Source organism: Balaenoptera physalus, assembly GCF_965194825.1.
Source record: "Balaenoptera physalus genome assembly, chromosome: 4".
In the NCBI taxonomy this organism is placed as follows: Eukaryota; Metazoa; Chordata; class Mammalia; order Artiodactyla; family Balaenopteridae; genus Balaenoptera; species Balaenoptera physalus.
This window is the reverse complement of record NC_138891.1, coordinates 58,767,584-58,787,246: the sequence shown is the minus strand read 5'-3', so window position 1 is coordinate 58,787,246 and position 19,663 is coordinate 58,767,584. Positions and strand designations below refer to the sequence as shown.

The window sequence follows — 19,663 nt, the reverse complement described above, 5'->3', positions numbered from 1 at the left end:
ATGTGTAATTAAGACATATAACAAGCTTGTCAAGTCCCCTTGATAAAAGACCCTAAATACCCAATAACATGCTATTTACCACTCCCAACGTATTATTTTGTAATATCTTAAACTGACAGGAAAATTGCAAGAAAGAACACCAAGATACAATATACCTTTCAAGTAAATATACCAAATGTTAACATTCAGCTTTGTTTACCTTTCCTTCTCTCTCTCATGCAGATCAATATAGATAAGTCTATATAGATATTCATCTTTATACATACCTGTATATATTTCTTCCTGCTGAACAATTTGACAGTTCATTGTAACCACCACAGCCTTACTACTAAATATACTAACATGTGTCTCCTAAGAACGGGGACATTTTCCTATACAACCACAAAACAATTACTGTATTCAGAACTTTTATCACCGGGAAAATACTATTAACCTACAGTCCATTTCCAAATTTCACCAGTTGTCCCAGAAATGTCCTTCACAACAAATTCACTGACACAAAACTATTAAGAATAGTTAATGGCCAAATATTTGGGCAAAAAAATTTTAGATTTCTAAACTGCGTTCAGAATATACACCTGTCCAAATATAGGTTGAAAACAAGAAAACATATGAATAGAATTAACATTGATTTTCTTGATTGATTTTATTTAATTTCCAAGCCTTATTTAACTTGGTACCCTGAAAGTTCATAATATTCAGCTTCTTTTAAACCAAATAAATCTCAAGAGGTCCATGGCAAAGATCAGACTGTTTGATAAAATGATTAACTTGGTACAGTTTTTCTTTACACAAAAATCATCTTATAAGACTACACACACAATATTGAATTCTAAAAACAGAGAAAATGTGTGTAAAGGCCACATTTTGTGATCACAATGCAAAAAAAATCAAGAAAAGTTAGATGATAACAATCAAAACATCTGAATTTTAATAACTCCTGTATTGAATAGGAAATGCCAAAAGCTATCATTAAAAATTAATCAACAATGAAACTGGATACTGAAACCCTATAGAATATATCCAAAGCTACACTCACAGACAAATTCACGGCCCTAAATTCTTTCTTAAAGACCAAAAAGCAAAAAACGATCCCACTTATATAATGAAGGCAGAAAGAAACTTTGTGTAAAGATTAACATAGAACTTAATGAATAAAAACCAAAAAATACTATGTATCAACTGATAAATTAACCAAAGTCTTTGGAGGAAAAGCAAAGCAATCAGATCATTGGTAAATCCAATTAAGGTTTAAAATACACAGATATTTCTTATATCCTTTATCTATCTATATCTACATGTAAGTATATATATAGATATAGAAAAGGAATACAAAAATGTTTTAAATAAACAATTTTATGCTAAATCATAAATTCTCAGAAATACACCAATTTATAGGAAATCATAAATTACCAAAATTAGTTTTAAAAGTAACAAATTTCAGCTTTGGCAAAAAGTTGAAAAGAGTTGTCAGTGCAGTTACCAAAAAAAGGTTTGGCCATCCAGACAAAATTTTTTGCCATCTGATTATTTCTTTAGGTAAATTCAAATAATTTCTAGCTGATTCTCATTTTATATCATAGTTTTAAACAAAACTTTCAAACTCTAAAGCCTAACATTCTCCACAACTTCATGTAAAAGCTCTTGCTCATAAACAGTTTTTTCCATATATAATTTTTAGATGCTCAAATGAACTTTTACAATAAAAAAGTGAAATGCCAAGTTTCTTCTAAAAACATTAAAAATAGTTCCTAAGTCTGCCTGATTACTGCAATCACTCAGGGAGCTTTAAATATATAACAGATTCCTAGGTCCATCCTAGCCGTACTGGATTAGTCTCTCAGATGAGTCAGGAGTCTGCAGTTCTCTAAAGTACCTCATGTGTTTCCCATCATCAGCCCGGTTTGAAAACCAGTGCTCTACAGCACATCTTTTATTCTTCTCATTCCCACCTCTTCAAGGAGATATTCTGGGAAATCAAATGCTGTACCAGGAACCAGTATGAAACAGGTATAAACGTATAGCTGAACAGTATATGATTTGGTAGGAGAAATCAATGACATGCACACAAACACACAGGAAGAAAGAAAAGCTCAATAAATAAGAAAAGACAAAGGAAACTGATACGCTCCCCAATATTTTCTCCATGGATGAAATGACTGTAACTGGTAAGAGTGAGGAGAGCATTGAATCTCTTGTGAAAGCAAAAGGGAAAGAAGATAAACAACGGTCTTTGAGTAACTGGGTATCATATATCCTATAGCTTAGCTTGACAAGACACCTACTGATATCCCAGGGGCCTCTGAACAATCAGAAACATCTTACCAAGATAGCAGAGAGTGGGTTTTCTTAAACACCTTGTCTTTATCTACCTAATGGTCTTTCTCCCTCTCATCAAATTAAAAATAGGGGATAGTGAGCAAATGGTTAATTTTAAAAATTCCGCCAAGTACATTCAACATTTATGTCCTTACTATTAAGACAGTTACTACTTATAAGGAAGAATAATTACTGATGGAAGTTTTTTTTCAGTTCTGAAGTATTTGTGTTCATCTGGGGGTGAGAAGGAGATATGCAATCTAATAAGCACAACTAAGAGCTAAATGAGAGTCAAGAAGATTAACAGCAAAAAAAAAAAAAGATTAACAGCTAAAGAATTTTTCAGTCAATGTAGAAAGTTTTAATGTCTCTGAATAAAACACCTACACCAAAACATAAGAGTATCTTCCCTCCCCAGTGCTGCACACACATCATCTATTCATGCACCTCAGCAGTTTAGATTCCTAAAATACAGGACCTATATCTTAATTATTTTTGTCTTCGTTTGTTCCGGACATTTGGCATAAAACATGGAGAATTAACAGGTGACGATACAGTTCAGAAATGTTATTAACTTTTGTCCAATGACATTAACTATGTTCTATCAAAAGAAAAAAAATCTTCACTTTGCTCTATTATCCATTCCAACAGCAACTACATTTCTTTAATCTTGTGCCTGACTATTGAATATAGAATATTTTACCCACTGAACAACAAAATATTAGAAACTAGTGTCTCATTTAAACACAAATACATTAAAGAAGAAGAATAGGAAGAAATTACAATCTTTAATTTTCTATTCTTACGGATCATCCATTTTGCAGGGACTTTCTTTCTTCCAACTTTCCTCGTTTTACTTGCTGTGTCAGAAACTACACTAAATAACACCAAAGGTTATTGACAAAGATAAGCAGTGAAAACAGAAGATTATGATCACTCTCCAACCAATGCTACGGTTTTACATTAGTCAGTACATTCACAAAATTCCTACCTCAAAGATTTGTTCAAAATTCTGAAACTCCTGCAATCTTGCCTGAAATCCTTCTGCAAGTGCCCCACCTGTAATATTTAGGTGAAGATTTTAAAACCTAGTATATAGCAAGATAAGATTTCTAGCATGCTATTTTTGTAATCTATTTGTATTTCAAAAGGATGAAATAACGAATACATACCACCTTCTGGCATCCCCTGGGCTTTGTGCTTTCTAGCACTAAGAACTTCCTTTGCAGAAACAAAAAAGATACGACTCCGTGCTTCTAAAGGATCCACAACTTTGAGCTCCTCCACCAAGAAATGTAGGCATCTTTCCATGTGCTGTCTGCGTACCTAGAGAAAAACAGGGTATTAAAAGAATTCTAATAATTAAACAAATATAACAGTTACCGGCCTATACTAAACTCCATTTATAGTGATATTATCACTATATGATATAGTAACAGTTGCCTTATATGTAACAAATCCAAAAATTCTAATAAATGAAGTTTGATACTTGCTGACAGGAAATCTTCCTCTTAACTTAATGATTCTTCCTTGAACATTTAATTTAAAATTCTGATGGATCATCAAATACTACACAACCATTAAGAAACATACTGTAGGGCTTCCCTGGTGGCGCAGTGGTTGAGAGTCTGCCTGCCAACGCAGGGGACACGGGTTCGAGCCCTGGTCTGGGAGGATCCCACATGCCGCGGAGCAGCTGGGCCCGTGGGCCACAGCTACTGAGCCTGCGCGTCTGGAGCCTGTGCTCCGCAACAAGAGGGGCTGTGAGGGCTTCCCTGGTGGCACAGTGGTTGAGAATCTGCCTGCTAATGCAGGGGACACAGGTTCGAGCCCTGGTCTGGGAAGATCCCACATGATGCGGAGCAGCTAGGCCTGTGAGCCACAACTACTGAGCCTGCGCGTCTGGAGCCTGTGCTCCGCAGCAGGAGAGGCTGTGATAGTGAGAGGCCCGCGCACCGCGATGAAGAGTGGCCTCCACTTGCCGCAACTAGAGAAAGCCCTTGCACAGAAACGAAGACCCAACACAGCCAAAAATAAATAAATAAATTTAAAAAAAAAAAAAGAGAGGCCGCGATAGTGAGAGGCCCGCGCACGGCAATGAGGAGTGGCCCCTGCTTGCCGCAGCTGGAGAAAGCCCTCGCACAGAAACGAAGACCCAACACAGCAAAAAATAAATAATAAATAAAAATTAAAAAAAAAAAAAGAAGGAAAACCATTTAAAAAAAAAAAAAAAAAGAAACATACTGTAGACGAACATTAGTGTTTAATGGCACGGGGAAAGGTTCCTAATTCTGTATTAAGGATATATGATGTGTACATATATTTATGTAAATTAACAGGTGGCATACAGGCAATACCCACAAAACTAGGTGGCACTTTAATTTCTTCCTTAAGCTTTTATTTTCCAAATTTTCTACAGTGAAGCTATTAATACCTTTAAAATCAGAAATTAAGTGCTACAATAAATTTGCTATAATGAAGTTATTTATATTTTGAAATCAGAACATAGATGGTATATTTTTCTTCTAAAAAACACTGGGGGGACTTCCCTGGTGGTCTAGTGGGTAAGACTTCACGCTCCCTATGTAGGGGGCCCAGGTTCAATCCCTGATTGGGGAACTAGATCCCACATGCATGCCGCAACTAAGAGCAGGCCACAACTAAGAAGCCTGCATGCTGCAACTAAAAGGTTCCACATGCTGGAACAAAGATCCCACACACTGCAAATAAGACCCAGTGCAGCCTAAATAAATAAATAAAGATAAATATTAAAAAAAAAAAACTACCTGGAATTAAAATTGGGGAGAATGCATTAGCTAGGGATTGGAGCTCTAAAGTTAGGTTTAACAATAGCACTTGGGTATCTAAATTAGGAATAAGGATTGGAAGTTAGTTAGGGTTTAGTACCAGCCTTTAGTATTATGGCTATGATAAGAGATCTCCATGTTAAGACTTAATAAAATTAAGCTTAATAGGAATGGAGAAGAACAATCTGTGGGTGATATTTCCTAATTCTCTGATGATTAAATGAGACCCCAATTTGAAAGAGTATGATTATAAAGCAAGAGTTAATAACAACAGGATATAAATCGTCATATTAAGCAAAATTTCAATTTGAGGGGTGAGGGGAAGAATGAAAGCAAATGATCTAACATGTGAATAGTGATGGGATAGTGTAAATTTTATTTTTTAATGCATTTTCTAAGGTTTTTTTAAATAATAAACACATACTACTATTAAAATCAGAAAAAGTAGTATCAAGCAAATTAAATATTATTTGTAGACCAAATACCAAATTCTCTATCCTTTCTAAAATGAAGTTTCTAAAACCACCAGCATGACTAAAATGAAAAACAGAAACAAAAAATACCAAGTGCTGGCAAGGATATAAATCATGTGGAACTCTCAGTCTCGTGGTGGGAATATAAACTGGTATGAGCACTTCAGAAAACACTTGGGCTCTATTTATTAAAACAGCATATTCTTGGGAATTCCCTGATAGTTCAGTGGTTAGGACTCTTTTGTTTTCACTGCCAAGGGGGAGAGTTCAATCCCTGGTCAGGGAACTAAGATCCTGTAAGCCATGTGGTGAGGCCAAAAAACAAACAATAAACCCCCAGCATATTCTTAATCTGTAATCCAGCAATTCCACTCCTAGATTATACCCATGGATTACTGATTCCTGTGTTATTGACACTTTGAGTCAGATAAATCTTTGGTTTGGGGGCAGGAGCTGTTCTGTGTTATAGGATGCTTAACAGCATCACTAGCCTCTACCGACCAGATGCCAGTAGCACACACCCTCAATTGTGGCAACCAAAATATTCCCTGGGGGCCAAAATCGCCCAGCCACTTACATTGAGAACCACTGGTATATACTCGGCAGAAATATACACCAATGTGCACCAAAAAGACATATACAAGAATATGCACAGGGACTTCTCTGATGGCCCAGTGGTTAAGAATCCGTCTTGCAACGCAGGGGACGCTGGTTCAATCCCTGGTCGGGGAACCAGGATCCCACATGCCACAGGGCAACTAAGCCCACGTGCCACAACTACAGAGCTCGCATGCCACAACTAGAGAGAAGCCCGCGCACCGCAACAAGACCCGACACAGCCAAAAAATAAATAAATAAAAAAGAATATGCACAGCAGCATTATTCATGATAGCTAAAAACAGGATATTTATCCAAATGTCCATAACTATCAGAATGAACACATCAGCTGTTATTCATAGGATGAAATACCACACAGCAATGCACTTCAGCTATGCACAACAGTATGCATACATACCACAAATGTAATGTTGAGCAAAAAACCTGACATAGAAGTAGATACTATGTGATCTCATTACATAAAGTTGAACAACCAGAAAAATTAATCTAGGGTATCAGAAGACATGGTAAGTGGCTATTCTTGGGTTGGAGGATAGAGGCTGGAAACGGGGGGTACTGGGGTGCTGGAATGTTCTGCTTCTTGATTCAGATCCTTCTTGATCTGGATCCTTACACAGGTGTCAAATTTGTAAATTCACTGAGCTGGACACTTATGATTTGTACACTTTTCTGTCATGTTATACTTAAATAGAGAATTAAAAAAAACAGGGGACTTCCCTGGTGGCATAGTGGTTAAGACTTCGCCTTCCCAATGCAAGGGGCCCGGGTTCGATCCCTGGTCAGGAAACTAGATCGGCGAGCTGCAACTAAGGAGCCTGCCTGCCTGCGACTAAGACCCAGCACAACCAAATAAATAAATAAATATTAAAAAAAAAAAAACAACAGAAACAAAATGACATTTCAAGATCTAAAATGATTAGATAGTACTTTTATATCATAACTTTCCTTCAAAGTAGCTTAATACTCTGTCTCTATCACATATCCACTTCAGGTTTTCTATAACTATATTCTTCTCAAGAGAATAGCTGCTTATGATGTTCTATTCTATGAGGTGTATTGTTTCTTCAGATAGCAATGTACATGACTGTATTTCAAAACTTAAAGAAAAAAATAACTTACATCTTCCATATATTCTGGCTCTGATGCAGAGGCATCCCAACGATTATTCAGAATAAAAATATTAGGCTTGGAAAGTCGCTCATTTACCTTGTGAAAAAACTGTTTTTCCTGAAAAACATGAAATATCCAACAGTATGTTTACTTTTTAAAGCCACTTTATTTTTACCTTTATACTTGAAACTTTATTTGAATCTCAAAGTTTGAACCATTTAACAACGGTGATAACACCAACTGATAAAGGATCCCAAAGCACTCTGAGCATTAAACTTTCAAAGATGACAAAACTAAGATATAGGAAAGCAAAAGTTAAGATTATCCTACTCCTCCCATCAGTCTTTTTCTGAAATTCAATTTAACCAATATTTATCTGTTTCTACTATATGCATGACATAAAAGATACTGTGAGATATGACAGTCCATATTTTCAAAAAGCTACCTCAAATCTTTTTGAAGATTTAGACTAAGTAAATAATAATGTAAGACACATGTACAACACATCATAATAAACAATAAAGGTATATGCCATAAATAGTATAAATATCCAATTGAAATTAGGAAATGCTCCATAAAGAAGGAAGCGGTGATAAAGATGGGCTTGAAAAGTACTGACAACAGGGCTTTTTGAAGGATGAAAAATTGGGAGGGCAAAGAACTGTGCACAAAGAATAACATAAACAAAGGTACCAAAGTCAAGATGTGTATCAAAGTTTGTTTATCCAACACCTAAATAATGCAGTTACTCTAAGACAGATTTTAAACATTTCCCTATTTTTTATACCATCAGGTTGTAAACAACTGTCAGTGTGGTCACAGCAACATGGTTTATGTGATATAGATTGGGCCATATAAACACTAATAACACGGTGACAAAACAGGTCTTGCTGGTAACACCTAGGTTTTAATGGTGTTTGGCCATTTATATGCTTTTGATGAATAACATTTTTTTAAGATTATACAATAGTTTTGGATATTAGATATTGAAACTCTGGAAAGTTTATTTGAAATAAGTCTGGCTCTAGACATTCTGGATAAATAATCTTCTATGTTTGATAGCAGCTTATAGTGTACACAGGTAAGCTGAAATCTACAGTGCACACAGATAAAGCCGGAAAAGGCTGACAAAACTCAAAGTATGAAAAGCCTTGCCTGCCAGATAGGGAGGTGAGGTGGGAGTGTTATACTTTATTCAAAAGACTTAAGCCAACAGTCTAACAATTCTGATGCCTATTCCTTCAGAAACTTGTAAATAACCACAGTGAATGTCAACAACACACATGTATCACACCATGAACTCAAATATTTACTAGAAGCTAGAGCCATCAAACCAGAATCAGCCCTTCCAATCCCACAGAAACACAAACCCCTTTGTTCACCTCTGATATTAGAGCTTCTTTCTAATCCATGACTTGGATTTCCTTCACTTTTCAGAATTAAAACAGACATCATTTCATTTCCTATCATTCAAACAAAATAATGATTAGACCCTACCGTATTCATTAGAGTTGATTCAGAGTTTGCAACCAAAACGAAGACATCGGCATCTAAGCAAAACTTATCAATCCAGCTATCCAGCTCTGTAGTGACATCTGTACCTGGACTAATGGGAATAAAATAAGAATTGTATTATATATTCTTTAAAAGAAAATTTAGATTACAGAGACATAATTTTTTTAAACTTTTAAGAATTAGTTGAAGTCTAAAGGATAGGATTTCTACCAGTTATCAGTCTGAAGCCTAGATTTAAATTACTTTCTCAGCTATAAGACAGCAGTTGTGGAAAGCTGAGAATCTGTGCTTTATATACTTCTATTCTGCTGACAACCCCCAGAGCCTGTCCAATCAACAACTTAACAAACGCTAAAAAAGTTTATTTACTAAAGAGAGAAAACTTCGTGATTTTTGACAAAGCAAGTAACATGTTCACTATTTTAATCATTTAAATCTTTATGCTTTGGAAGACTGAAAATAAGCAAAGGAAAAAAAGAAAAAAAAAACCTAGGCTAATATACAATCTATACTATAAAAAGTATAGTCCAACTGTGTATACATTGACTTGATATGCCCTGTGACAAATTGGCAAGTTAACAGGTTGGGGTCATGGATACAGTCTGGCCATGAAATAAAGAAAAATTAATTAGTTAATATTATATTTAAACCAAATATTTTAATTTCCCAAGCACCTTCTCTCATCTGAGCTATTTCTGTTGATTACTTGAAACTCTCTTTCAATCAAAAGGGAAGACCCTCAACCAAAAAAATAAAGATTTCCATAGAACACTGAAATTTTAACTGAAGAAAACAAAAGAGCACACCACAATTTAAAAAAATCATTTAACTACTTTTTTTGGTTAAGGACTCTGCTAAACAGATATGCATTACCATTTTATTAAGCACCAGTATAGCAGGATGATTTCTGAAAAAACATATTAAATGCAGGTTAATCAGAAGAGCCCGAATAAATTACAAAAGCATTCGATTAATTCTTGAATGATGAAAAGCTGTATGAACTGTCCAGCGGTCATTTTGGGAAACTAAGTCTCAAGAATAATTACTGATTAAAAATAATACTTATTTAGAGTTATCTATCTAGGTATCTAGAATGAGACAATCTCTAAGGCCCAACCAATTATCCAAACTACAGTCTAGAGAAAAAAGTGACAATTCTTGAAATTTCGTGTAATAGAATTAAACTGATAAATTGGCACTTTTATGAAACCATTAAAAAACAAAAAAATAATAACTTATCCGTTCCATTACAATCTAGCAAATGAGAACAAAGCAGCAATTGAACATTTTTTTTTAAGCAATTGAACATTTAAAATTTTTACGTACTACATGCTAAAAGCAAGCAGCATTTCTAAAAAAAAAAAAATACAAATACATACGTAGAAAACAATTCATATGTAATTTTACCTATCCACTAAAACCAGGTCATCTCTCAAGAGGGCACATTTTGCCTTTGGCCAAAACACATGTACAAGACAGCCAGCTTTCAAGTCTTTGTCCATGTGAAGGGCATGGGCCAGCTGATTAACTGTCTAAAGTGGGAAGGAAAGAAAAAATAAAACTCTACTTGTAACAAAATTCAATAAAAATTTAAAATATTATGATTTGGTACATTTATTTTTGCAAAACATGTAGAAAAAACAGAACTTTAAATCTTTTGAAATAAAACCATCTGAGCAATATTGAGAAACCTGAGGTTTAAAATTACCAAGTAGGAAAAAAAATAAGGCCTTGAAACGGTTTACTCATCCCATTCTACAACAATAATCTGGGCTGGAAACATTCTAAATGTCCAACAAATGGAACTCTGGCAATGAATCCCATGCAACCCCTGAAATTGATATTGTATGTATGAAAAGAAATTCACAATATATTAAGAGAAAAAAAGCAAATCAGAAAATAGCATATATGGGACTTCCCTGGTGGTGCAGTGGTTAAGAATCCACCTGCCAATGCAGGGTACATGGGTTCGATCCCTGGTCCGGGAAGATCCCACATGTTGCAGAGCAACAAAGCCCGTGCACCACAACTACTTAGCCTGCATGCCACAACTATTGAAGCCCGCCTGTGCGCCTAGAGCCCGTGCTCCACAACAAGAGACGCCATCGCAATGAGAAGCCCGCACACTGCAACGAAGAGTAGCCCCTGCTCATTGCAACTAAAGAAAGGCCACATGTAGCAATGAAGACCCAGTGCAGCCAAATAAATAATAAATAAATAAAATTATTTAAAAAAAAAGAAAGAAAATAGCATATATGATATAAAACCATTTTGTTTTAAAAATACAGAGAAACACCAATTTAACTCTACCAAAGAATTTCCACTGGTTTTGGAAGTGTAAGAGTTTTGGAGTTTCTTTTCTTTTTGCCGAACTGTATTTTCTGACTCTTCTAAACTGAGTTTATTGCTTACTAATAAGGGGGGGAAAAATAAAGGAACGTCACTAGGCAGTTATTTATTCACACAAGCCTGCTTTATATCAATGACTATGCCTTCTCTTTCCATTTATATTTCCTAAAATATTTCTATTTCTCAAGACGACTTCTGACATACATTAGTTCATTACCTTTCATGTATGTGTTAAACATACAATTAAGTACAAAGGGCTTAAGACAAAATTAATAATCAAGGAAAGGGCATCAGTACACATACCTCGATGGTTCTTTTGTGATTTGTATGAAATTTTAAAGGGAAACATCTATTTTCAAATGGGCACAATGGTCCTGATCAGGCTTGAAGTGAATCTCCACAGTGACAATGTTAGGTAGGGGTTCTTCTGCTTGCTTTCATAAACTTTTTGATAGAATTATAAACTTGTATTAAAATCCTGATACCTGGGCTTCCCTGGTGGCGCAGTGGTTAGGAATCTGCCTGCAATGCAGGGGACGCAGGTTCGAGCCCTAGTCCGGGAGGATCCCACATGCCGCGGAGCAGCTAGGGTCGTGCGCCACAACTACTGAGCCTGCGCTCTAGAGCCCGCGTGCCACAACTACTGAAGCCCGGGAGCCACAACTACTGAAGCCCGCGTGCCTAGAGCCTGTGCTCCACAAGAGAAGCTACCGCAGTGAGAAACCAGTGCGCTGCAACGAAGAGTAACCCCCGCTCACCGCAACTAGAGGAAGCCCGTGCGTAGCAACGAAGACCCAACGCAGTCAAAAATGAATAAATAAATAAATTTAATTTAAAAAAAAATCCTGATACCTTACCTATAAAATTAAAATAATAAAAGCACCCATCTGACAGAGTTGTGGTGAGGTTTGAGTTATTACAAGTATTTTAGAATAGTGTCTGCTACTTATCTTGATTACAAAATAAGTGATTCCTTCATTTGTATGGCTTAAAACCTTGAAAAATATTTTCATAAATATCATCTTATTTATTGTTTGTAAGTAATCTGAAGGGTATTAGACAGATTGAGTTACCTTCTCTGATCAAACAGCAAACTCAGAGAAGGAGGACTAGACCTATGAACTCACCTATAGTTTAGCCAAAACTAAAATAGCATGGATCTTCACACACTGAACTTTTGCATTTGTGGGAGAGATCTTACGACTTAAGATAAAGTGAGTATAGTGAGAAGCAGTGCCTTTTACCAATTGCTTTCATTCCAGAGTAAACATCTTGCATCCTAACTGCTTTTTATTTTTGTTTGGCTGAAAAAAATCTAGTGCCACTGAATTCCTTAAGAAATTTATGAAAGGTAGGGAACTACCACTGGCCTTTATCTGATAAAGCTATAACATTTACTAATGAATATGCTTACCAAATATTCCAAAGGCAAAAACAGTTTCTAAAGGCACAGATGTGTCAAAAACAGATTCCAGAGCCCAATTTTTTAAACAAAGTTTTCTTTAGAAAGACAAGATTTGAGATTAAACAGCAACAACACACTTCAATAATGTTCTTTTCACCAGGAACACTATTTTAAAAATTTTATAAACTTTTAATTCTAATTTACTTTCATTTAGTTGAGGACAGGTTTTATTCTTCCAGTAACTTAGCTCTGAAGCAAAAGAATTTTAGAAAATTCAAAATATTAGTGATGGTTTTAAAAGCTATGAATAGAAATACTAATGGTTCTTCCATCTCTAGCAATGCAGACATCTTGTAAAAAATTTTTTTAAAAGAACAAGTTAAGGACATTATTTCAGGTACATTATGTTGCTAAAGATCAAACAGTATACCTTCACATTCTTTTTTTCATCTGACCCTTCTGTCATGAGATAGGCTTTATCTCCATCTGTTCCTTCAACACTCAGGAAGCAATTGGTTGTATGGCCAATTCCACTAGGGAGGACTTTATCCCACAACATGGCATTGATAACAGAGCTCTTCCCACTGCTTGTCCTGAAGAATGAATACACAAAATCATGACAAAACATAATGGTAAAAACTTTGTTCTTTCACTGGGTCAAAGGCCAACTTTTTTCGAATGCAAATTTTGTAAAAAAAAAATTTCATTAGATTACAATCTGAAATCACAGCCCACTCTTCCCATCACAAGATGTGGTCTAACATCCCATCTTAAATCTGGGCTGGACCTTTTTCACAGGCAAAGCTCATTCCTATATCTTCTTCTCAAGCAGGACAACTGAGTCATCACTTCTCCAGGAGGCCTCTTCCCTCCCACTCCTATACCACCCTAACCTGGGGTAGGGCCTCTTTCATGGACCTACTTCATACTAGACTCTGTTTAAGGCTCTGAGAATATGGTCAAGTGGAAGAAGCAGATAACAACATAAAACAAAAAACAAACAAAAACAGAGCTCTGAGAAAAGTTTCCAAGGACATAAACAGGGTGCTTTAGCAGAGAATAACTGAGAAGGAATACCTTAGAGTGGTCCGGAAAGGTTTCTGCTGTAGTAACATTTAGGATGAGATTTGAAGAGTGAGAAGGAGTCAGACATACAACAAGGCAAAGAGAATTCTAGGCATAGGAAATTGCAAGTGCTAAAGTCCTAAGATGGGAACTAGCTTAGAAGGCCTACGAGGTTAGTGAGTAAATAAATGCTTCTACTGGTGAACAGCACATGATATCTGAACAACCAAGTGGGGGCCTCGCCATTTCTCTTTGCATCTCTAGTACCTAACAGAGTGATTGGTACATAGGTAGTTAACAAATGGTCCTTAAATTAATGTGTTAAGCTGTGGCAGAAATCATTCTACCACTCCAAAAGTTTCATTAAGGAATGGCACTTCTCATTCTCCCTCTGGGAATCATGTAGCTGAAAATCCTTTTGGAAGGCACATCTGATAATCAACAGAAACTTAAAAAGAGTAAGTCACAAATTATACTTATCTGTTTTTCTATCCTTATAGCTGGCTAAGAAGCCAATTCTTAGAGATGAGCATCCTTAAAAAATAAAAATATGATTGACCTTCATAAAGCTTTATTTTACACCAGGAGCTAAAATGAACAAGTTCTTTTACATGCTAATAGCTTTAACATTTAATACAGGCAGAAACTGTTGTGAAGAGAAGGGGGAAGAATACCACTTGCTGCAACATCAGAAACAAAGCTGCGGATATGATCAAGAAAAGCTAATATCTGGAAACTACCCTTGAGAAGAAATAAAGGATTACCTGCCAAAAAATGCCACTTTCATGTGTCTCCGAGACAACACCTCACCAATGATGGAAAGCTTATTTTTATACCTCTGTATTTCTATCAGATCATCCTCAGTAGCTACTCGGTCAAGTTCTGGATTCTTGTATGTTGCTGTAAAATTGAAACGGTATTAGAGAAAGTAATATAGATGAATATTAAGTTAATTATAAAACAGAATACTTAAGATATGCATATATTTGGGTTTTGTTCTATATTAACATGATATTTGAAAATAAAAATAACATGGTATCTGAATATTTGGTAAAAGGTGAATGCCTCGTTGCAATGGGTCATAAGAATACTGCCCAAAAGAATTTCAAAATTATTAAAAAGTACAGGGGTCCAGTCAAAAGGGTATTTATTATTCATCTAGGTCTCAAAGATACAAAATACCCACCTAAGACAAAAAAGCATTTCTGAACAGTGAAACTAGAACCTAATATCCACCTATTATTATTCCATCGTGACAGGAGCTTCAAATCTTGAACTGAGAAGAGGGATTCACATGCTAAGAGTGAGGTCTGAATGGGTAGTCCCCCCAAAATAAAGATATGGTTCAAGGAGGTCTTCAAGCTAGGTAAGACCTTGCTGTCTTACTACTTCTTGTCTGCTTCCCACAGGGATGGAGCAAGACAGCTCCTTGAACATGAATGAAAAGAGAATTGCAGACTGTAACCCACTCCTGTCAGGTCTGGGAGTAACTGCCTACCCCAGCCCCAATCTCTCTTCCTCCAGAGATGGGGGTAGCTGGGAAAGCAACGATTTGAAAAGTAGGAAAGTATCTCAGTTTTGTTTGTATTTCAGGAATATACATTTTTACATTTTTATCATCTCGTTTTGAAGGTGAACAGATGAAGATTCATTTGGCTATCTGAATGGTCCTAATTAGAGACAAATACTGACTCAACTTACTGAGTGACCATCTAATTAAACTTAAGCTTCACATCTCACCATACTTTTCAAGTACATTGATAAAATATGTGCAATTTGGTGAATAAAGGCAAGACTGGCTTAAATACCATTACATTCATCTTTGTTTTTCATTTCATTCTTGCTCTTCTATGTGCTTCCTGATTTACTTGCTTTGCCTCTTTTTTGCAACATTTTTTTCTGAGGTTTTAGAACCAGTAATGTAAGCAGATAGGTTAGGGGGTCCCCGGAGAAAGAGAACCAGAAATGGCTTTCTTGACTTAAGAGAATCCATTCTGGCCTAAGCCATTTTGTGATCTAAGCCTGGCCACAATGCTTGCCCTTGAACAGGTCTCAGTACCGATGATCTTAAGGGAATGCAGCAAAAGAGAAAAGGCAGTCAAACAATAGTGAGTGATAAAGCAGAGTCCTAGTTCCTCCTCAACAGACATACATATATGTGTGTGTGTGTATCTATCTATCTATCTATCTTTGAGATCTGCAGGAACTAAAGTCCCCACCCAGGTGGAGAACTGAATGATGATGTTGACCCTCCTGACTTGAGTCAACCAAGACCTGGACTCTGTTGATCTTTGCTCCAATTCTATGCTGAATTCTCCTCTGCTCAAGCCCCTTCATGAATACACATGTACCCTTAGCTTAAAACTTCCCCAATTTTGCTGTTTGGGGACACACTGCTTTGGGAAAGATCCCCAGTGTTCTCCTCACCTGCTGCAAGTAATAAATCCTTCCTTCTCCCGCTCCGTGGTTTGGTTATGTCTACTGGCTCGATACCCACCAATAACAGTAACATTGAATTCAGATTCTAAAGCTGAATTCACTAGCTCCTAGAGTAATAGCTCCTAGCATCTATTACATGCTCAATACACAGAAGATGTTACGTTTAACTTCATTTTCACTTCCCATCAACTTTTTCAGAATAAAATATTATTCAAAAGTCACCATGCCAGCTCAAATTCTTTCCAAATTGAAAACTAAGATTCTGAACCAGTATTTTTTTCCTCATTCAACAGCAAAACTTGTGTCAGATCTGGTAATACGGACAAAATAATGAGGCAGGATCCCTACTCTCAAGAAACTCAAAATCTGGTGAAAGAGAATTAGGAGGGACAAGGGAAAATGTTTGATTCTACCAACCTACCAAATGTTTTCCCACTGTCACAGGAGTTTACAGAATCCCTCCCTTTTCACTGTACGCTTGAAGGTCAACAATTATCTCTAAAGTAGTATTTCCCAGTATGACATTCTCACCACCTTTGTTTGAACAGTTACACTCTGTTTAAGAAAACTCCTTTTGCCCTTTTCCCACTGCATCCCAGCCTCATTTGAGAAGATAAGATAGGTCTCAGATCTTGGCTTAACTGCTGAGTTGATGGGGGTGATAAGTATAATGGCTAAATGTGGGCTGCCTGACTTTCAGTCTGGGCATTTACTAGCTGCGTGATCTTTGGTAAGCTGCTTACCTTTTCTGTGCCTTAGTTCCTTCATTTTTAAAATGAGTGTGATTAAAATCTGCCTCAGTGTTGATTTGAGGATTAAACGAGTTATTAATAAAATAAAGTGCTTAGAATAGGACCTCACATGTGCACTTCTTTCTTAGTTGCTATTAATATAATTCAATCTTCCTCCTTTGGAGGGCAGAAATGGGTTTTATTTGTTACGGTATCTCTCATTGAGCACAATCCCCTGTATGTGTTCAGTAACCAAGGTTGAAAGAATAAAGCACCTTTATATATTTTCAAAAGTAATTATTTAAAAAACTTAGAGGAGCTAACCTTCAACAAAATGTGATCCTTCAGTAACAAACTCCAGTAACTGGTCAAAGATTGCTGTAATTGTCTTCTTAGCCAGCACAAAGTGCTTCAGTGGAGAAGCACTTTCTGCCATTATGCTGAAAATAAAAAGTTAGAAAAGTACAAATTAAACTGAATGATAAAGACATGTGAGTTAACAACACTTCCAGCAACATTAACTCCCCAATGAAACAAACTTCCAAACATCCAAACTGTTAGATATATTTCTGGGGAAAATAAGTGTTTTACTTATATATTCACTTTTTGGCTGCGTCGGGTGCGGCGCGGGGGGTTCCAGAGTGCGTGGGCTCTGTAGTTGGGGCACGTGGGCTCTCTAGTTGTGGAGCGTGGGCTTAGTTACCCCATGGCATATGGGATCTTAGTTCCCCAACCAGGGGTAGATTGAACCTGCGTCCCCCGGCATTGCAGGACGGATTCCTAACCACTGGACCACCAGGGAAGTCCCTGGGGGAGAAGTGTTTTAGTCAGACAATTAAAGACTACTTTTGGGTGATATTCCACTAAAATAAGTGAATTCTATTGGCCAAAATCTTGATTGCAATTACTTTAGTTCCCTTTGCTGATGATGAAACTGGCCAAATTCTGATTGCATGTGACTCTTAACTACATCAGGGAACACGGCAGCGAGTGACATGAAGCCAAGTTCATGAACAGTAACTAAGTTATTAAGTTTTTCAACCTGGACCTCTAGGTGGGTGGAGGTGGATATGCAGAATGAGGAAATAAAATTCCAAGATCATAATGCGGAAATAAGATTCCAAGATCATAATGCAATACTAACGTTTAGAAAGAAGTAGTTCTCATCGCAGCAAATAAGGAGGCAAGCCTTAAAGCGAGTATTAACGTTTCCAGCCAAAGTACCAAGAACTTCAAGGAGTGTAAGTTAAGAAAAATAAGTTTTGGGGGCAGCTTCTCCTGAAAAGACACCAAACAAGAACGATCACACACCAGTCTAATCCTGGTATGCATGTGTGTCAAATGGAGCAGAGGGGCCATAAAGAAGGCTGAGCCTTCCAAAGCGTCAGGAAATGACTGACCAAAGGGGACGAGCGGGAAAGCACGGTGGGGGTAACAACTCGGTTCAGCTGGTGGTGAACGCCGACCTTGGAGAAAGGCCTTCCCTGTCCTCCACAACAGGAGCTGGAGCCCCGCCCGTAGGGCTCGGGGCCAGACCCCACCCCCGGCGCGCGTGCGCCGGCCCCGGCTCCCGGTACCCCGGGCTCCGGGCTCGCGGGCTCCGCGGGCCTAACCCGGCCGCCAGCCCTACTCGCAACCGCAGCAGCTCCCTCCTTTTCCGCAGGACCGCGGCGGCGCCTCGTCACAGAGCGCCCCACGCACGACTCCCCGCTCCCTGCCCCCGGCAGGACGAACGTCACCCGAGCAAAGTGAACCGGCCCGCGGCCGAGGCTGCGGGCACTCACCCTGTCCCGGCTCCGACTTGTCACCCAGCAACCGCACCTCAGCCACAGCCCTCAAGCCGCCTCATTCTCCCAAGAGAGGCTGGGAGACTGGAAGGCGGCGGGAGGAGTAGCAAGAGGGCGGTTACTTCCGGTCTCTTGCCCTTCCCGATTTGGTTTGGCTCCGTAACCGGAAGTGATCTACTCCGAGCGCCATTTTCCTTAAGGGCAGAAGGCAAGGAATTGTTGTGAGCAGGCAATGCAACCAGAAGATGCTTTTCCTTTCACCCCCAACTTCTGCATCGCCTCCCTCTCCCTTCAAAGTTTCCAAAGCTCTGCCCAACCTAGGCGTAGCTAGCTGTTAGTGGCTCGTTTAGTGAGGGAGAGCTAAAAGGAGGAGGGGTGAGATGAGATGAGGTGGAGTTAGGGTGTCAGACAAGGATTCCTGCTTACTCGGCCAGCAGCAATAAAGGAAAACCTTTTGACCTCTCCACTACCCTCTGTTCTTGTGTGATTCACTTCCTGAGCTTGGAGTACAGCGGTGTGTGTGTGTGTGTGTGTGTATGTTGAATTAGAAGTGAGACTTAGAAAATTGATGTATCGTTGGCAACTGCTTCTCAAATTTTGTACTTGGGAATTTTGTACTTAAGGATCTTGTTAAACTGCAGATTCTGATTCTTTGGGTCAGAGTGTGCATTTCTAACATCCGTGGATTGCTGCTGCTGCTGGTCTGCACATTGCTCAGAGGAAACTCCTGGGATTTCTTTCTAGAGTTGGCAAGTGAGATACAGTTTTACAAGTGAGGCCACTTCATCTTTCTGAACCTCATCTACAAAATCAGAGTACTAATAATACCTACTTTGTGGGTAGGCTCTAGTACCCAGTTATTCAACCAAACACTAATCTAGGTATTACTGGGAAAGTATTTGTGATTAATATCTATAATCAGTTGACTCTATGTAAAAGAGATTAGTTTGGGTAATCTGGGTGTGCTTGATCCAATCAGTTAATAGACTTTAAGAGCAGAACCGAGGTTTCCCTAATGAAGGAATTCTTTCTGTGGACTGCAGTG

At 37.8% G+C, this 19,663-nt stretch overlaps 1 protein-coding gene across 5 annotated transcripts in view; it reads right to left on the bottom strand.

Annotated features, from left to right (window-relative positions):
* Positions 1–18,749, bottom strand: part of MFN1 (mitofusin 1) — a 34,797-nt gene extending 16,048 nt beyond the window's left edge. For 4 of the 5 annotated variants that reach the window (XM_082458962.1, XM_082458965.1, XM_082458964.1 and 1 more), the window contains exons 1-9: positions 18,616–18,749; positions 17,156–17,271; positions 14,426–14,561; positions 13,027–13,189; positions 10,250–10,374; positions 8,825–8,933; positions 7,337–7,444; positions 3,492–3,645; positions 3,311–3,378 (exon numbers count right to left, since the gene is read on the bottom strand). In XM_082458962.1, the coding sequence (XP_082315088.1) occupies positions 3,311–3,378; positions 3,492–3,645; positions 7,337–7,444; positions 8,825–8,933; positions 10,250–10,374; positions 13,027–13,189; positions 14,426–14,561; positions 17,156–17,267 (975 nt within the window). In that variant the 5' untranslated portion in view covers positions 17,268–17,271; positions 18,616–18,749. Of the gene's footprint in view, positions 1–3,310; positions 3,379–3,491; positions 3,646–7,336; positions 7,445–8,824; positions 8,934–10,249; positions 10,375–13,026; positions 13,190–14,425; positions 14,562–17,155; positions 17,272–17,975; positions 18,110–18,615 lie in introns of all 5 variants that reach the window. The other variant, XM_082458963.1, reaches the window with a different exon arrangement.
* Between the last annotated feature and the right edge of the window lie 914 nt (positions 18,750–19,663).